The sequence below is a fragment of the Octodon degus genome, unplaced genomic scaffold (genome assembly GCF_000260255.1).
Source record: "Octodon degus isolate 3935 unplaced genomic scaffold, OctDeg1.0 scaffold00052, whole genome shotgun sequence".
NCBI classification, from domain to species: Eukaryota; Metazoa; Chordata; class Mammalia; order Rodentia; family Octodontidae; genus Octodon; species Octodon degus.
Genome location: NW_004524628.1, coordinates 3,523,998 through 3,543,198, shown reverse-complemented (window position 1 = coordinate 3,543,198; position 19,201 = coordinate 3,523,998). Strand labels below are relative to the sequence as shown.

Sequence of the window (19,201 nt, the reverse complement as noted above, 5' to 3'; positions counted from 1 at the left end):
ATAGCAGTAGTAGTGTACAATAGCATAGCAAGGATCCGGGATGACCATTTCTCAGGGAACAAAAGGCCACATCCTCAATACTTCTTGATTACATCAATGTCAAGGATAATTTGTGAAGGGTAGTGTTTCTAGGAACAGTAATGGAGACTATGGTGGGCCAGGAAGAACAAAGCTTTCTTGCCAGGACAGGGCAGGAGGCAATCAAGACACTGTAGTTTCCCCCAGGTTCCTTGTCAGCCCATCAGGTCTTACCTTGCCCTGTGTGCACAACAGCAGTCACTGTGACCAGAAAATAGTAGAGAGTTTTCACGGTCAAGTATGGCTCAAAGGGCAGGACAAAGATGGCTTGGAAGTCCTCTAGACTCAATTTACAGTTTGTGGTCCCCCACAGAACCTAATGAAAACTTGCAAGAAGAAACAGAAAAATCTGATTAGCCCCTAAAACCAAAACACACTCTATACATATGACAATCCCAGTTTAAGAAATGAACGCAACTAAACAGGAAAGGATTTAAAACTCTTTCAAAGATGTGAAAAGTCACTATATTGGGTAAATCCCAGGGACGCATGGACTCTTCCATATTAAAAAATGTCAGTGTAACTTACCATATTAATAAAGGAAACTATGCTTACTATAAAGGATACACACTTCGCCACTATTATGGAAACCTACTAAAAACATAAAAAGACTTATTCCGTTATAGTCACAGTCACTTTTATTGAGCTACACCATCATAAATCACACATGGTCGACATCAGTCATATAAATGACTAAACACTTAATAGTTGTAGAGCACTTGATAGCTTATAAATCATATTTGCATCCATTTTCTACCTAATTCTATTCACTACCTCAAGTAGGTATCACATTTTTAAAAACATACATGAGGAAACATTTGAAAGAATGAGGTGACTTGTCCCAAATCTCACTTATTTTCCTTTATTTTGTTGATTTTCTATATCACATTACATATAAGTTAAAATAGCCACAGATAGATAATAATTGCAAAACATTCCAAATTTGGAAATTAAATTTTCCAGTTTTTTTCCCATGTCCTTGGAACAAAGATACAAATAAAACCACTATGGTTTACATTCTTAGTCATATCTATCATTCTGAAGTTTGAAGTCCACAATTAAACATTGGAGTTTCCCCAACTTAAACAGTATGGCTGTCACCGAGCTAGACGAAGCATGTTATAGCTTTTCCCTATCAGGAGGCATCTTGTCTTTGAGGGCCAGTGTCCAGTCCCTTCAGCACTCACTTCCAGGCGGCTACAAGTAACCTCTGCTGTTTGGCACACACCTCGGGCTATACTCTGCACAGCGTGATCAGCCACTAGTGTCAAATACAAGGATGCCAAGTACTTTCTCCTGAAATTATATATAAAGGAAGCATAAGGAGGTTGTAAAAGGTGAAGAGAACACACTGGCTAGGCACCTAGGAACCTGAGGAATGCCAGAGTTTCCTGGGACTTCTTTTTGCCTCCCTGTCCCAGGTTGCTATCTGGAGCAGCTGGCAATCCAGGGATACCAACATACATTGATGTTTAAAAGACATAAGAAAAACCTATTTTTGTGATGGTGCCGGGGGGGGGGGAGAGCCTACTCTTTCTACAGAAAAAAAAAAAATCTGTATCCTTATTCCAACCAAAAAGATTTGGATGGGGAGACTCCACTTCCTCTCTTATTAGGTTGGAATGGGTTCAACTTTCCACTCACCCTAGGGTGGCAGCAGAGGTGGCCTTGGGGACAGGCAGGCCATCACACCCCATGCCTGCCTCCTTCTCACTCTGCAATGTCAATGGAGACCACATGGGGAGACTCGGCTTCCAACTCTGCCCAGACAGACTTCTCTCCCTATCATTACAGGGGTCAATGAAGGCCCCATGGACAGTCAGGATTTATACCAATGCCCATAGTCATGTGACCACCCCAAACCCACTCGGTGGAGGCCACGTGGGGGAGCACTCACGAGACATTCACATCTCTTCTAGCCAGAGTGGAATCCGTGAAAGCCTAGCGGAGAACTATCAATCCCACTCCTGTCCAGTAGTTCTGAAGACCCCAACCCAGAGGTCAACAGAGGCCCATGATAGAACTGGACTTTTAACACCAATTTAAGTAACGATGCAGCACCTCTCCTTCTCCACTAATAGTGTTGAAGAGGCCTCCCACAGTAGAAGACTTGTGTAGTATATGGAGCCTTGCAACACTCCAAATGTCTAGATTTCAATATAAAATCACTAATCACACAAAGAACCAAGAAAATCTCAAGTTGAGTGACAATAACCCACAGATGCCAGCAGAGATGACACACATGTTGGGACTTCAGGGCACAAGATTTTTGGAGTTTTGTATTTTTTAGGGAAGGGTCTACAGGATGTTCAGGGTCTCACTACTAGAACGGCCTCATAGTGATCTGCCTGTTTACAGCCTCCCAAGAGCTGGGATTAGAGGTGCGCACCACCACGCCCAGTCTGTCTCAGCACCGCCCCCTGGGGGCAGAGCTGGCACAGCAGGCCAGGGGATCGAACCCCTGGCCCCAGTGCCCGCTTGCAGGCGCTTTAATCTGCTGAGCTATTTGGCCGGTCCTAGGGCACAATTTTTTAAAAAAATAAAGTCTCAAAATAAATAAAATGGAACTGAAAAATACAAAACTGAAATGAAACTCAGAAATGAACTGAAAAATGAAATGGCTGACTTAACAGCACAAAAGTCAACACAGAAAGAGGAATCTTCTGTGAAATTAAAAACAGAATAGAAGTATACAATGTGAACAACAGATAATAGTGCTGTGGGCTGAACTATGTCCCCCACCCCCCAAAACCTCCAATGTGACAGTATTTGGAGATGGGCTAATAGGAGGAAATTAAGGTTAAAATCAGTTGTAAATTTGGGGTCTTCATCCAACAGGGTTGGTGGCCTTGTAAGAGGAAGACAGCTCTCTCTCCATACAAATGACTAAGGCCACATGAGAACACAGTAAAAGGCAAATGTTTATAAGTAAGGGAGAGCACCCATACCATGAACTGCATCCTGTTGGACTTGACTTTGGATTTGTAGCCTCTAGAACTGTGAGAAATAAATTTCTATCGTTTTTGTCACCTAGTGTATGTTACTGTGTTATGATAACCTGAGAAGATTGATTTTGGTCCTGGACAGTGGGGTCCTGCTGTAAGAAAAATACCTAACAATGTGTTCCAAAGCCTTGGAACTGGGTCCTCCTCAGTAGAGATTAGAGAGCTTTGAGGTGAATGCTAGACATACAACATTTAAAGGCTTTCTGGTGTGACTTAGATGGTAGTGAAGAACATGTACTGGTACTAGAAAGAGGATGCTTACCAAGTTGCAAGGAATGTGTCTGATCTGTACTCTAGTATTCTGAAAAAGGCAAAACTTGGTCCACTGCACATGGCTTCTCCCTGGGGCGGCAACTCCTGAGCAGGACTCACCTGACCCTAGGTCCTGAGTAACTGCTGAGCACCAGCAACTGTCACCATGCCTTGTTGCTTCCTCCAGGCCTCCATACGCATCTGGAACCCAGCTACCCATCCTTCCTGCCCGATCAAATGCAGCCACCTGTCCCAATGATTCATTACCAAGAGCTCATGTTACCTGGTTCCTGCTGCCAGAGAAGCCCAAGCCAAAGAGGGGAACAGGGTCATGGCCCAGAAAATGATGGCCACCAATACTTAAAACTTGTACAAAGAGTGCTCCTTCAAGGTACACCTGTGAGCCCACACGGGGAGGAGCCCAGCTGGCAAGCCCTTTGATCATGGTCCAGTTCCCAAGTCAGCCTGTGAGTGGATGGACAATCAAGAGGAAGGAGAAATATGAAAGATTACTTATTCAAAGAACACATGGGGAGATCTGTGACTGGATCTTCTATCATTCCAATTCCAAATCTGACTTGAACATGCCTGGACTTACAAAACACTATAGGAGAGACTGGAAGTTGTGGATACCAGGGTGTAAGTCATCCACGCATGGGGAGGGTGGTAAGACCAAGATTTTCTCGAATTGTGTTTTGATGCAATATAAAAATTTTTAAAAAGGCAAAACTTGGATGAAATTAAGTATTTAACAGAAGAAATTTCTAATCACTGTACTGCAGGTGTAGCTTTGATGTTTTTTGGTTATGGTGAGATTCTGTAGCAAGATGAATGATGGATGGAATGTCAAACCACAAGGAAGTGGAACTTAAAAACATTTGAAAAATTCTATTCATATAGCTAAAAGAGAAAACTATGAAGAAAGCACTAGGGATGTGGTTGAACAATCATTTAATGACAGATCACAGTGTGGCTTATGGCCTTACCCAGACACTTTACCTTTCTTTCAACAAGCCAGACAACCTTCAACTGGAACCTCAGAGACTAATCCACCCTGTAGAGCCCTGGAGGTGGTGCCACCTGGCAGAGCTAGAGTCTGAAGAAGGACTGCAGACCCAGTGGTGCCACAGACAGCATATCAAACCAAAGGGAATCATTTTAAAATCTTAAGATCTAATAGAATTTGGCTGGCTAGGCTTTAGGCTTGTTTGGGGGCAACATCCATTCTCTTTCCAATTTCTCTCCTTTGGTATGAGCATGTCTATAATCTATGCCAGGCTCATCACTGATTTTGGAAGAGCATACAGTGGTTTCACAGGTTCACAGCTGGAGAAGAACTGTGCCTCAGGATGAACTGTATCTTCTCTCTCTCACACATTTGGTTGACATTTGGATGAAATTTTGGACTCTGGATTTCATGGTTGATGTTGAAATGAGTTAAGATTCTGGAGGTTGTTAGGAAGAAATGGATACATTTTTCATGAATGGGTATGAATCTTGGCAGAGGTAAGATGCTATGGACTGAATTGTATCTCACTAAAATTCATGTTGAAGGTCTAATCCCCAGTGTAGCTATATTTGGAGACCAGGTCTTTAGGAGGTAATTAAGGTACATGAGGTCATAAATGTAGGGTCCAAATCCAATAGGAATAGTGGTCCAGTAAGAAAAGGGCAATAACTCTTTCTCTTTCCCTATATATGGACTAAAGAAAATCCACGTGAAGACACACCAAGAAGTGATCAGTACACATAGCCATCAGAAAACTAGGAAAACAATCCTAACCAGAAATTGAGTCAGAGGGCACCCTGATGTCAGACTCCCCAACCTCTAGGACTATTAGAAATACATTTATAGAGCCTCTCAAGTCTATGGGATTTTGCTGTAGTAGATCAAGCAAATGAACACAAAAATACAATGAAAAAAAAAATGAATGAAGGCTCTGAAACTTGTAAGACTGAAATCAAGAGTTGGACAGTTCTGTCACCAGAGTCCAGAGAAAAATGGGATGGGGAAAAGTGGGCTGAAAATTGAAGAAATGATGGTCTAAAAATTGAAATTTGGCAGAAGATGAAAACTTACAGATAGAAGCTCAATAAATTTCAAAGAAAAATATACAAAAAAGGAAATACACTAAAAAAAAAATCCTCCCATAACACCAACACAGATCATAGCAAAACTTCAAAAAATTTAAAACAGTACACTCAGTACTATTTCCAGTAATAACTTTTGAAGTTTCAATCAAAAATATATACACATAAAAATGTTATCAGCCTCTATAGGTAAAATGACAAAAGGCAAAAATTCCAAAGTCTTTTCAAGTTTCTCACAATCTAATATATAATGTCAGTGTAAAGCTACAATTCAATTTTACTATGGTATTAAAAAAAATCTAAGGTATAATCTACATAGGACTGAGGTAAATCTTTATAAATATTCTCAGTATATTCAGATAGCTTAAAACAAAATGAACACCTCAAACTGTCACCTCTACTTTCCCTCTCTAGGCTGTTAGCTTCCTAGCAAAGCTGCCTTGACAGAAACCACAACTGACCAACAAATCTAATGTCTTGCTGGTTGTGAAGTGAATGCAGTTGAGTAATTATCTGAAACAGCACTTCTTGGAGTCTCTCTCCCAATTCTTTAAGTCTATCCTTTCCATTTGTCTCTTTTATGTCCTATAATTAAGGGTGAAGGACAAATTCTATTTCTCCACTATTCCTGAATCTGGACAAACTTGTTAGGAATTTTCAATCTCTTATTTCTATATCTTCAATTTCCCTGCAAGAATCACTTGCCTCATTATAAGCTTATGTACTCAGCATAAGATGACCAAATCCAGCCAGTAAGTCCTCTTTCCATCATGCACATCCTATTTCTCTCAAGGATTTGGTTACCTACACACACATTATGCTGTTTGAAATAAATTTCCTCTTTCCCCAGGGAAATTTACAATGTCCTCCATTAGAACATTTTTTTTTTAAAAGGAAAACCTTTCTTTTACAGTCTAAGTAAGACCCACATAATGATTGAATAACTTTTAAGTGACAATCTTAACTTTCTTTGTAGTTCTCATAGTATATATGGTAAATATTCTACGATGATATTCTGAATGTGCCACTTATTTAGTATGAATTCTCTTATGTTGTACAAAGGCTGAATGCTCACTAAAGGCTTAGCCATATTCCTTGATTTTCCCTCCAGCATGAATTTTCTGATGTTGAGAAAGGGATGAACTCTGGCTGAAGGCTTTTCCACATTCCTTACATGTATAGGGTTTCTCACCAGTGTGAGTTTTCTGATGTTTTGTGAGCGATGAACTCTGGCTGAAAGCTTTCCCACAGTCCTTACACTTGTAAGGTTTCTCTCCAGTGTGTGTTCTCTGATGACGGATGAGGGCTGAACGGTCACTGAAAGCCTTTGCACAATCATTGCATTTATAGGGTTTCTCCCCAGTGTGAGTTCTCTGGTGTTGAGTCAGAGCTGAACAGTAGCCAAAAGCTTTCCCACATTCATTGCATTCATAAGGCCTCTCCCCAGTATGAGTTCTCTGGTGCTGAATAAGGCCTGAACGGTCACTAAAGGCTTTACCACATTCGTTACACTTGTAAGGTTTCTCTCCAGTGTGAATGACCTGATGCTGAGTAAGGAATGTGCTTTGGCTGAAGGCTTTCCCACATTCATTACACTCATAAGGTTTTTCTCCAGTATGAATCCGCTGATGCTGTGTGAGGTATGAACTCTGATTGAAGGCCTTCCCACATTCATTGCACTCATAAGGCTTCTCCCCAGTATGAATTATATGATGTCGAATAAGGGCTGAGCGATGACTGAAGGCTTTCCCACACTCATGACATTCATAGGGCTTCTCTCCAGTGTGAATTCTCTGGTGTAGAGTAAGGTGTATGCTCTGGCTGAAGGCTTTCCCACATTCATTACATTTATAGGGTTTTTCTCCAGTGTGAATTCTCTGATGCAAGACAAAAGCCGAGTAGTAACTGAAGGCCTTTTCACATTCATTGCACTTCCAAGGTTTCTTTCCTGCACAAAGTCTCTCATGTCTAATTATTTCTGAATTTTGGTTTAAATTCTTTTTAAATGAATCACAACTACGAAATCTCTCTCTCTGTTGCTGAACAAGTAATGACCTCCGATTAAAATTTCTTCTGAGTTCACCACATTGGTAACTTTTCTCCCCAGGAAGTTTCTTGTGAGTGACAACTTCTTCAATTAGATGTTTTTCATGGTTTTCTTGCTGATTCTTTAAAGAGTCCTCACATTCACTGGAACCTTCCTTTGGAAATCTTTCCATTAACACCCCAGGGGCTGATTCTTCAGAATAATCCTTCTCTGCAGTTAGTTCTATACTTTCTGGTACTGTCTCCCAGTCTGGAAGAAGGAAAATTATACAAGTATCATTTCCAACATTGAGAAAAAATAACTGTCATTAAAAAAAAAAACAAAAAAACAAACTGGGGCTGGAGAGATGGCTCAGTGGTCTAAAGCACCTACTTGAAACAAGCTTGGCAAAGCACAGGGACCGCGGTTCGATCCCCAGCACCACATGCCAGCCAGACCCGCCCCCTGGGGGGCTGAGCTGGCCACACACACACACAATAAATAAATGTAATAAATAAATATTAAAAAAAAAAACTACAGAAAATAGTGCTTATAGGAAACAGAATTTTATTGCCCTCAAAAATGACCTTGTAATCTTATGAGATATAAGAACAGAAATGTGACTAGGAAAGAAATATTGATGCATAAAGGGAGAGCATAAGCAGGCACTCAACATTCCTCTAGACATCAGAATAGGAAACAGAAAAGCGTAACACAGCAAGATTCAGCAGGGGTGGTTTAGAGAAATGGCTTAGAAAACACAGGGTCTGGAAGAGTTAGGCCTGGGATCAGAAACAGTAGGAATTGCCCACTATGCCAAGCTCACCAAACCTCTCACAGCAGGCCCCACAAAAGACTTTCTTTGGCTCATCTCCTTCCCATTATTCTCTTTCCCCCTTTATTACACCCTAATTACTAAGAGACTAGTTTTTCAAAACCACTCTTCTAGCCAGGCATGGTAGCACACACCTGTAATCTTGGCACTCTGGAGGCCTGAGGCATGATGATTTTTGGTTCAAGACCAACCTGGGCAACTTAGCAACTCAATGAGACCCTTTATCAGTTGAACAATTGATTAGTCAACCAACCAATCAATCAATCAATAAAAAAAGGCCAAGAATATAATCTAGGACAAAGGCCCCCAGTACCACCTTGAGACTGTTGCCAGTCTCAAGATGAGACATAAATTCTAGATGTTTGATTCAATGTGACCTGAATCTACAAATTCCAATTATCATAAAGCTTAGTGATTAGGAAGAAATTAATCATTGATTGTTTATCATGCCCCCATATCCAGCGAACTGGAAAGAATAGAGTAGAATCAATTAAAAACTGAAGCAGAAGAAGAAAAAAAGAGAAAAGAGCAGCATGCTGGGAGACAAAGATCAAGCTCCATGTTCTCAGACTGTCCCCAAGCTGTTATAGTACCGATGTATCTTAAGGTCATTACTTCCTGGTAAGAGTTTAGGGAGAAAACTTCGACTTCTAAAAACACCTGCATACTTTCAGGCTCAGAAGCTGCTATGGTTTGGTTTGCAGCACATGATGCAAGCCTGGTGACCTAATATGGCAGTGTCAAGACAGTGGAACCTTTAAAGGTTGGGCCTAATGGAATGTACGAGGCACAGAGGGACTACCCTTGCAAAGGATCCACACTGGTCTCAAGGAATGAGTTCTTGCGAGAGAGGGTTGTTATAAAGTGTGGCCACCAACTGAGCAGAATATCTTCTCTATATGACCATCTGAGCAAAGGGGACCCACACCAGCACTGAGCAGATACAGGGGCCATGCTTCAGGGTTTTGCTTTTTACTTTTTTTTTTTTTGGCAATACCAGAAATTGAACTCAGGACCCTGTGCTTGCCAGGCAAACACTGAGCTATCTCCCAACCCTGTTTTTTATTTTCTTAATTTATGAAAAAAAATTGCAACAGTATTCAAGAGAATAACAATAGTCAATATTCTGTATGTTTATCTTCAAAGCAGTTATTCAGGATACAAGACATAAACCAGAAATATTCTTATAAAAAAGAAACAAACACATAATAACACAAAACTTTCATTTCAATGAAGTAATATAATTAATAGTATAAATGAAACTAATTAGCATATATAAAATTTTTTAAACAATAGGATATATAATTTGGGGAAGTATTTAGATTTCTTCCTACATCTTATCTCTCTTCTGTTTTGCTCTTTATGTGGATGTGTTCTCATATAAGAGAAATCATGTGATATCTGAACTTGTATTTCTGATTTATTTCACTTAACATTATAGAACTGTGTGCTACCTCTGACAGGACAAAAAAAATAAAATTAAAATAAAAAAAATAAAAAAAGAGATACAAAGGAAAGATCATTTTGTATTTATATATACAAAATAGTTAGGATAAATTTACAGCTACTTTTGTTTAATTCAATGAGAAGAAAGAGGTGTACTAACAGTGTTTGGACAGAATATCCTGTCTGCTTCTTGTACTATGGATAACCACTAAGAAGATAACAATGTACAGTGTATTGACTATCAAAACTGTTCTATTAATCAGCTGTGAAACTGTCTCATTCATACTTATTTCTCAATAAAAAAAAAACTGTGTGCTAAATGAAACTTTTTAAAAAAAAAGCATTAAGTCTCATCTGAGACTTTGGTTGTAACAACAGAAAATGGATATCTAATACAGACATTGAATAAAGATGGCCTTTCATATTTGAGCATTTTTCTAGTGAAATGAATCAGTACAACACAATGTCATAAACTGCATCATACTCAAGGAAATACCTAGGATTTAAGGATTAAATAGATAGACAAGATTAAAGGTAAACTGCCCTCCAGCTAAAAGGAATGACAAATTAAACTTCCAAATATCTGGGAAGAACATATGGGAAGTAGGGACTAAAGAATTTGACTATCTAGTGCTAAGTTTCAAGCTGAAGAATAGAGAAGGCAAAAAGTTTAGGCAGGTAGCCTAAGAAAGACTTTGAAATTAAATAGCAAAAACAACAACAACAACAAAAAAAACAAACCCAGTACTGGCAGAGTAAGCTATTAACTGGGGAGTTTAGGAATTCTAACGATGCTGTCTCTGTTATATAAAGATCTAACAGAAGAAAGTATGATTTGCTGGAGTCTATTGCAGTAATCCAGTTGACAGAATAGGGTCAAATCTATGACATCTTTCCAAAGAAAAGCTCCTGATATTTAATTAATACCATTCTATTCTAAACAACATTCTTTAATTATGCCATTAGATCCTGAACATAACTCCGAGTTAGGAGTCACCATTATTCCCGTATTATAGCTGCAGAATCTGAGAGAAAGGGAAGATAAGTCACTTGTTAAAGGCAACAGAGCTAGTGAGTAGCTAAGGCAGACCTGCAACCTAGGGAGACTGATTCTAAAGTTTGAATTCTTAACCACATGCTCTGCTATGCTGTCTCTGGCTGGAGAGGGAAAACCTAAGGGTCAATTTACAGTCATTCGTCTAAGACTCAAAATATAGTACTTATCCTACAGAGATTAACTAGCCTATGTGAAAAAGCCTGTTTTAGAGTCTTTTATTCAAGCAAATTATTAGCAACTATTAAGATATTGGTTTCATTTCATCTTATTTGGAAAAAGAAATGGTTTGAAGGGTATAAAGTTACTTACAAAAAATAATCTTCTAATTTCATAAAGAGATCATCAACCACAGAAGTGGAGTGAAGCCCAGGACAGACTGCACTCTGCTTCCTTGTTTCCAGGAGTCTGTGAAATCTAGAAAGGCTTCTCCACCAGCACAGTCACAGCCATGTAGGATTTATTTTCACCATCCCCAATGCTCACTCACCTGAACTGGCTGCTTTTGAGACTTCTCCCTCCAGCTCTTCTTCATGTGCCAAATGAGAGATTACATCAGGCTTGGAAATTGGAAGGCCTGTTCATGGGGAAAACAACAGGAATCTGGTAAAGAATGTGGTGCTAGCTCCCTGGTCTTAAGAGAAGACAGCATGAGAGACAGACGTCAGTTCTTGATTTCTTCCCAGATGTGTTCAAAAGAAGGCAGGAAGGGTGATACGGTGTGTATTTGAGCTCCAAACAACCAATTCACTAATTTTTACCTCTCCCAGTTGAGAGAAGAAGCAACTATTCCTTTAAGAATAGTTTTTACTACAACTGTGTTTTGACATCCTTGGCCAACGAACAGAGAAGGATGCTATGACAAAGGTGCCCATTGCTACTCTACCTGCCTTTCTCGCTCAAGAAGTACTAAAGAGTATCTTGAAATAAAAAGCAGAAACTGCCTGTCTCAGGCCTTACAGAAAATAGGAATCTTGAATCTAAGTACTTCAGATGGCATAGCAACTGAGGAAGCAAAGGTACCACACTGATGACATTCTCAGGGGACAGGGGCACCATTCTTACCCAGCAAGACCAGATTCCTAGGCTTCCCAGGCACATCTCCCTGAGGAGGGTCCAGCTGTCCCCACTGGCTGAGAGCCGCAGCCATATCCCTGATCACCAAAGGTTTCTGAAAAACACAGCACAATGGTGCTCACCAAAGGGCCTTCTTCTAGCGGTCTCTGGGAAGAAGTAAAACAGACAGCACAGGACAAGGAAGACAGGAAGCATGGAAGGTGAAACAAAACGACTCTGTCGGTTCTGCCCACGGTCAGATTCTCTGGCCTGTGTGTTGTCTGTGCTCTCCCTCTCCATGCAGCAGGGCTGCGTACTACCTGCAAGCAGGATGGAAAGCCAAACCTGAAGCTTCCATGTTCTTCACTTACACATCAACAAATTAAGATTATACAACTGTAGAACTTCTTACTGCCTACCCACTGGAAAAGGGAGAAAATATAATTAAAAATTAAACATTTTCTTTATAGTATGGATGTTAAATATAAGAAGTTCATGCCTTTCAGAGTTAATCATATGATATATATGATGTATATATTATATATATAATAAAAATTGAGATTTTTGCTGTGTTTCCCACAGAATATGGACTTAATGAAGCCTGAATTATTACAAAGTACCTAACATGCTTCTTTTGTTTCTCACAATGGCCCACATGAACCTGACACCTCATCTACTCTCTGCTTCCTTGAGCACTCCTCCTCCTCCATTCCCTGTGGTCTGGCTGGAAGTCGTTTTCAGCTGTTTGAAATGTATGTCCCATTCCCTTGTGCTGCTTGGTACCTGCTGCTTCCTGTTCCTGAATGTTCTCCTCACTTCCCTGCCTCTCAGTTACTTGAATCCTAAGTGTACCTCCAACCTCAGCTCAGGTTCTCCTCCTTGGGGAAGAATTCCTCAACTCCAGCTGTAAGACCCTCTACCATCTCTCCCTTTGGGAGAAAAATGGAGGGGAAGGAAGAGACTTCATGACTAACAACTGTCTGTTCCATCAGAGCGTAACCTCCACAGAGCAGAGCCCAGCTGTTTTCACTTACTGAAGAACTGACATAGGCAAGGCCTCCAAGAACTTCATTGAACAGCTCAGTGAAGGAAGAAATGAATTAGTAAGAATATATGTGTGTATTTAAAAATACATATATCTTAAAAGTTGTGCAGGGAAACAGGAGAGGGGAAGCAAACAGAATTGTATCAAATACTGAAAACACTATAGGAATCTTTACCCTAATCTTGATCTATATGATAGGCACAAAGTTTAGTTTGTCTACTAGCATATGGGAGGAGGGAACAAGAATCTATTTACTTCCGGCAGGACAAATGTCTCGTAATTCTTTCTAATCTATTTAAATAATTTCTCTACAACTACAATTGGACTGAAATAGAATAAAACAGTCGCTGGGCTGCTGGCAAATGAGTAAATCTTACCCCTCTTTGACCTACCACTATTGCCACAGGCCCCTGGACATGCAGTTGTGTCTCACTTAACAATGGATGCACACAAGGTCTGAGAAATGCATCATCAGGCAGGGCTGGGGCAAACATGGAGAGCACACTTAACGAACACATGACATTACTAGGCAACACAACAGTACAGGACAACCCTTGTACATGTCCACTGTTGCCTGAAAGGCCTTTATATGCTGTGTGACTGTATATAAATATATCAATTAATTATTTATATTCAGCATTCTAATGTATATGATATACTCCTCACTCAATAACCAATAAAGCAATGCACACAATTAAATAAAGTTAAAAGAACTGCCTACTTTGGAAATCTGCTCTCCAAAATACATTCTTTACCTTCACACCTCAAATATGAGATCACTATACTCAAGTTTATAGTGCCTTAAATGTGTATGCCTAAGAAGGGATCGACACCAGCAATATAATGTGTTTGGCTTTCCTCCATAGACAGTTCTGACACCACAAGACTAGCTGGATGTGCCTTCAAGCTTTAGTTCCCTCAGCAATCAAACTCACTTAATAGCGCGTGTACTAGGGCTGGAGAGCAAAGCCAGACTAGCCAGACACTGGCAGCAGATACTACTGACTCTCTCTCTACTAGTCCCTCTAAAATTGATGGTACATAGATCAAAAGCAATCCTGACACTTTTCTCCCAGGGTTCAAAATGGATCATTAGCACCTGTATGCCCTGAGGTCTGACCTGACTTGCACGAGTAATCCTAGCTCCTGTCCCAAAGGGACTGTTCCTCTCTGGGTCCCAGCACGAGTAATCCTAGCTCCTGTCCCGAAGGGACTGTTCCTCTCTGGGTCCCAGCCAGGTCCTACTCAGCCATCTTTTACTAATATTCTGTCTGCAATCAATCACCACATTTCATCTTGCTGAGCTTCTAAAAACCTTCATGGGGCCCAGCTGCCTTCAACATGAGATTTGGTGTAGATTGTTCTGTGATCTGTCTACACCACATGTACTCTGGCTTGTCCCTTTGGGTCCCAGCCCAGCCACAGTGCCCCACACCCCTCCATGATCTCCAACTCTTTTTTCTTTGCCAAAGACATGTTCTCTGCTGGAATATTTCTGTATTCTCTTCACCTACATAGTCTCTCTAGCTTTCAAAGGTTTTGTCTCAAGCTTTTCCCAAATAACCTAGATGATGGAAAACCTCCTCTAGGCCTTTGATGATTTGTTCATATGAGATATACATATCTTCACACAGTTTAACTGTGTTACTTGTCCATATTTCACTGCCTCAGGAAATTCCCTGGAACAAGGCCAGTAGCTGCCATCATTTTGCATCTCCACCACAGACAACACCAGGAGGTCAGTAAGTGTGCAGCAAGCTCTCAGCGGGTGGAGAAGCACTGCTGAGGAGGAAAGGTCTCGTCAAGCGAGGAGTACTTCCTGTGAAGTCATCACTCATTAGTTACCAGGATGAATCCAATGGCCTAAGAATCAAGGTCTTTATTAGCAATGGAAGGAAATATATCCACACTAAGAACTGACAATGAAGGGAAAAAATGAAGTCTAAACTTACCTGGGACCCAGGGGTGGGCAGACCATCAGGCGGGCCATTTTCTTTTGCATTTTCAGTACCAAAAAGGGCTGAGCTCTCAGAAAGTGAGTCTACAAATGGAGATAGGACTTGCAGTAAACCAGGAGAAACTTCTGGGAACCAGCTACCTCCTCTAAGAGTCAAGAGAGCTGACCAAAGAACAATCGCAGAAGTCTTTGACATAAGATAGCGGTGACTCTGGCTACCTCGAATTCCTTCTGTCCTTAAACTCCTGCGAATCCAGACACACAAACTAAATGCATATTTCTATCACTTATCTGCTGAGTCGCTAAAACGTCATACTCATAATACTCTCGGTGTGTCAATCAGTACCTCAAACTATGATTTGTCTCCCTTGTATTCCACACTCAAAGAATAAAAGAGAATAAAATGGGAATTCTGGCTTTTCCATGCATTGCTAGCTGTTTCAGAAACGCAATGGAATGGTGGACACTCCCTTCTTCAAAAAGCCCCACAACAGCAGCAAAAAACCAGGATTCTAAACAAATCCCATGCCCTCGCTTTGCCCATCCGCGAAACGCGTCAAATAGTTTCTGGTGTACAGCCTTACCAACGTCATACAAGGACAAAAACGAAGTCGTGATCAAAAGCCAAGCTGTCAGGTCTATTGATTTGGGGGGCACGGAGCATCCGTCACCCTAGACCAGCGGGCTGCCCTCGAACAGCGGCGTGAAGCCAACAGCAGGACGGGGCCCTCTCCGGGAGGACACGACGCTGGACCCCCGCGCCTGCCCGCCCAGCCTGAGGGCAGCCTCTCTCCCCTGCTCCTCTCGCGCGGGCACCGCGACCGCCTCGCTGCGGGGTCCTCACCTCTGCCCCCAGCATCCATCGCGACTCCCTCCTCCTCCTCCTCCTCCTCCTCCCAGGGCCGGGGAGGCCCGCTCGGGTCCACCGAGCGGCCGGGACCGCGCCCCCCGCCTAGGCCCTCCGCCGCCCTCCTTGGGGCCCGCAGACTCCTACGGCACTGCACCTAGCCCTCCTCCAGCCCAGGACCGACACGGAGGACCCAGGTCGAGTGACAATGGCAAGTAGCAGCCGGTGGGGCCCTAGAGGCGCCTGCCGATCTCGAAGCTGAACTACAATTCCCAGAATCCTCCGCAGGGCGCGTCTCACACCGGGCGCTGCTTCCCAGCGGCCCCCGCGGTACGCCCGTCAGTTTGCGTTCTCCTGCCGGAGTCGCGTCTCCGTGGTCTGCACGTGGCTCTTTAACTGCATCCTCATGTGTCGAGGATGAACGCTGATCGCCTCATACCTGGAGCGGTCGCTGTCCGCCGCAGTTATTCCTGAAGGTGGCCCCCGTGGCAACGCAAATCTTAGCTGCTCTGTTCCTTCTTAGAGAAAAATGTTTGGATAATCCCCCGCGGCCGTGCCTGCCTTTCCGCGGACTCACAGCATTAATTGGGTCCGTTTTGCCTGGGGCAGAGATTGCCTCAGTTTCCTTAGAGTAAGCAGATGTGAAAGGTGGAATTTCAGTTACAGAAATGGCCGGATCCCGAGAAAAACCTGTGAAGTACTCTTGTTGTCTGGGAGACAAGACCCTGAAAAGTTGGTTCCACCTTCCCGTGAGCTCTGGGACTTAGTGGAACGCAGAGTGTTCATGCTTCCTTTCCCGCGATGAAATCGTCAATTTGTTGTCCACTTCATATTCTTAAGAAAGAAAATTTGGTTATCATAAATATGTCACTGAATAGAAGCCACAAATTCCAATTGCCCTTTCTTCAACAGACTGCATTTTTCGTTATTCCTGCCTCTTGCCAAAGGGCTGACAGCGCAAGTGCTTCTTAGAGAGAAGGGAGAGTTTTTCTTTGGCACCTTCTTCCCTGCTGGCTGGATCACAGACAAGAAGTCACCGTGGACCACGTATATGAGGTTAACACTTTAGGAAGGGCAAACAGGACAGAGAGAACTGAGCCTCTGATAGTTTTGTGGAACAGAATTTGGGTCTCAACATGAAAAAGAATTTCTACGACTCAGAAAGTCACATTAACTAGTCTGTAGATTAGGTCCAAGAAAGGGCCTGTGGTTGAAAAAAAAAAAAAAAAAGCCCCCTCAAGAGCATCCCCTCACTCCTCACCCATCCGTTAGTGGGTGGTAAGAGATGGGCAGTTTTCCTTCAGAAGACGTATTTGAAGGACACACCCAGTGGATCTCTGGAACATGAGGGCATGCCTTTTTTTTTTTTTTTTTTTTTTTTTTTTTTTTCTTGTTTCTGATCATCTCCATTGCAGAAGTCCTCTTTCATTACCAAACCAAATTTCCAGTTCTCAGTCCTTATCACAACCTATTTCAGCACATGAGACAACTTAACTACTCCTTTGCATCTAGACACTGGTTTTCTTCTTTGACTAAGACTTATTGAGCTGTGGTACCACATGGAGGCATGAGTATAAGCAGAAGACAGAAGGCACGCAAACAAATAATCTTCCACAAAAGCATCTTATACCATAACTGAGCACTTGCCCACACTTGCTGCATTTGTAGTTTTCTCCATTGTGCATTTTCTTTTTTTTTTTTTTTTTTTTTTTTTTTTTGCATTTTCTTAATTTTGAATAAGCTATCTTTTCTGGAGGGAGGCTTTCCTTTACTTAGTGCTTGTCTCCACCATGATTTTTATCATGCTGATAATGGAGTGAGCAGTTAGAGAAGATGTTCCCACACTCATCAAATCCAAAAGGAGTCTTCAATATGCACTCTGCTGTGATGAATGGGAGATGAATGGTCAAACAGTTTACCACACACTCATCTTGTCTCTGGTGTGGTAAACTTATGGTGAGTGCTATTTTTCTGACTAAAAGATTTCCCACATCTGTAATTGCTACATTCATAAGGGTTTCCACAATATGAATTCTCTGATGTCAAAAGATAAGTGGATAAAGGGCCTGACATATTTGTTACATTGAAAGGATTGTTCTCCAGTGAGTTTACTGATAATCAGTAAGAGTGATAGTTTTTCCCCATATTCCCTGCATACAGAGGGGCTCTCCTCCATGTGTGAGACTACATGCTTCCTAAGACTACTCTTATAGCTGAAGACTATCTTCTTGACAATCTAGGTCTTTAGTGTGTGTCCCTTTGTTGATGGATGAGAGATAAATGGTTATATAAGGTGTTTCTAAATATGCAGTGTTCCTATGTTCTTTGTTACAGTTGGCTTTCTTGGGAGAAGTGGATCCTTCCCTTGAGTCATTCTCCCTTGGTGAAGATTTCTTCAGTTTCCTCTAAAGGCTTTCCTTTCTGCCCTCAGGTTTTTCAAGGCCATGTGTGGAATAGGGAGGACTATGTGTCCTGAGTTTTTCCATTAATTTTTTTGTGTGATTTTACTTTTTCAGAAACAGCTTACATTTGGATTGTGTCCTACTTTGTGGGTTCTAAAGCAAATAGAAAATATAAAACTGGCTTCAGTGTTTGTGAAAAATACAATATTGTATATATTAAGAATGAATGGAGGGCTGGGGAGATGGCTCCGTAGAATACACGCTTGCCTGGCAAGTGCAGGGGCCTGAGTTCAATCCCTGGTTCTGCAAAAAAAAAAAAAAAAAAAGAATGAATGCAAAACTTTGCCTGACTTAATAGCAGTACCCTAACACAAGGGAAGGCCTGAAAAAAATAGCAAAGAAAAAGGTATGAATAGAAATTAGAAGTGGAATATGGGCATTTAGCCCCCAAAATGTTTCAGTTGTTCATCCTTTTGATATTTATTGTCAAATATTCCTTTTAAGTGCCAGTACAGAAAAAGTCCCTGGGACTCAACGATATAGAAGCAATCCCTGCCTTTATTCTACTGGACATACAACAAAGGAGAAATAGAACAGTGTTATTCCTGATGATGAATGTGGAGTGGGATTGGATTAAGGGCTTCTTTGGAGGTACCTTAAATAGTGGTCATCAGGAAGTGGCACTTTAGGTGAGAGCTGACAGAGGGAAGTCAGCCATCTGGATAGCCAAAAGAAGAGCATTTCAGGGAGAGGCATGTGCCAAAAGAGGAACTACGGAGAGAAACATGGGGATGACTGGGGCAGTCAATTATGTGTCAAGAACAGCAGGTAATAAATTTGGAAACAAAATCTCAGTGCTTTTCTAACACCACCTTCCTGCAAAGGGTTTTCTCTGAGGAGGGAACACCTCCTTCTCTGTCCTTAGAGAACTTGGCAGCCACATGCTTAAACTTAAGTGACTTTTGAAAAGACAATCCCATTCTTACTCATCTCTGTGTCTTCTTTCACATTTGAGTAGGAAGAAAGATCACAGCACCCAAAGGCATATAGGAAAACTGGTTTTGAAGATGTCACAGATGCTTGATGTGTAACAAGTCTGTGACCTGA

General features: G+C 41.6%; 1 protein-coding gene across 1 annotated transcript; it reads right to left on the bottom strand.

Moving 5' to 3' along the window:
- Window positions 1-6,421: 6,421 nt before the first annotated feature.
- Window positions 6,422-15,933, bottom strand: LOC105742440 (zinc finger protein 501-like). Its single transcript, XM_023717327.1, has 5 exons — window positions 15,690-15,933; window positions 14,841-14,929; window positions 11,853-11,958; window positions 11,278-11,364; window positions 6,422-7,722 (listed from the first exon to the last, which is right to left on the bottom strand). The coding sequence occupies exons 1-5, from the start codon at window positions 15,706-15,708 to the stop codon at window positions 6,509-6,511; spliced, it is 1,515 nt and encodes a 504-aa protein (XP_023573095.1). The 5' UTR covers window positions 15,709-15,933; the 3' UTR covers window positions 6,422-6,508.
- Window positions 15,934-19,201: the final 3,268 nt, after the last annotated feature.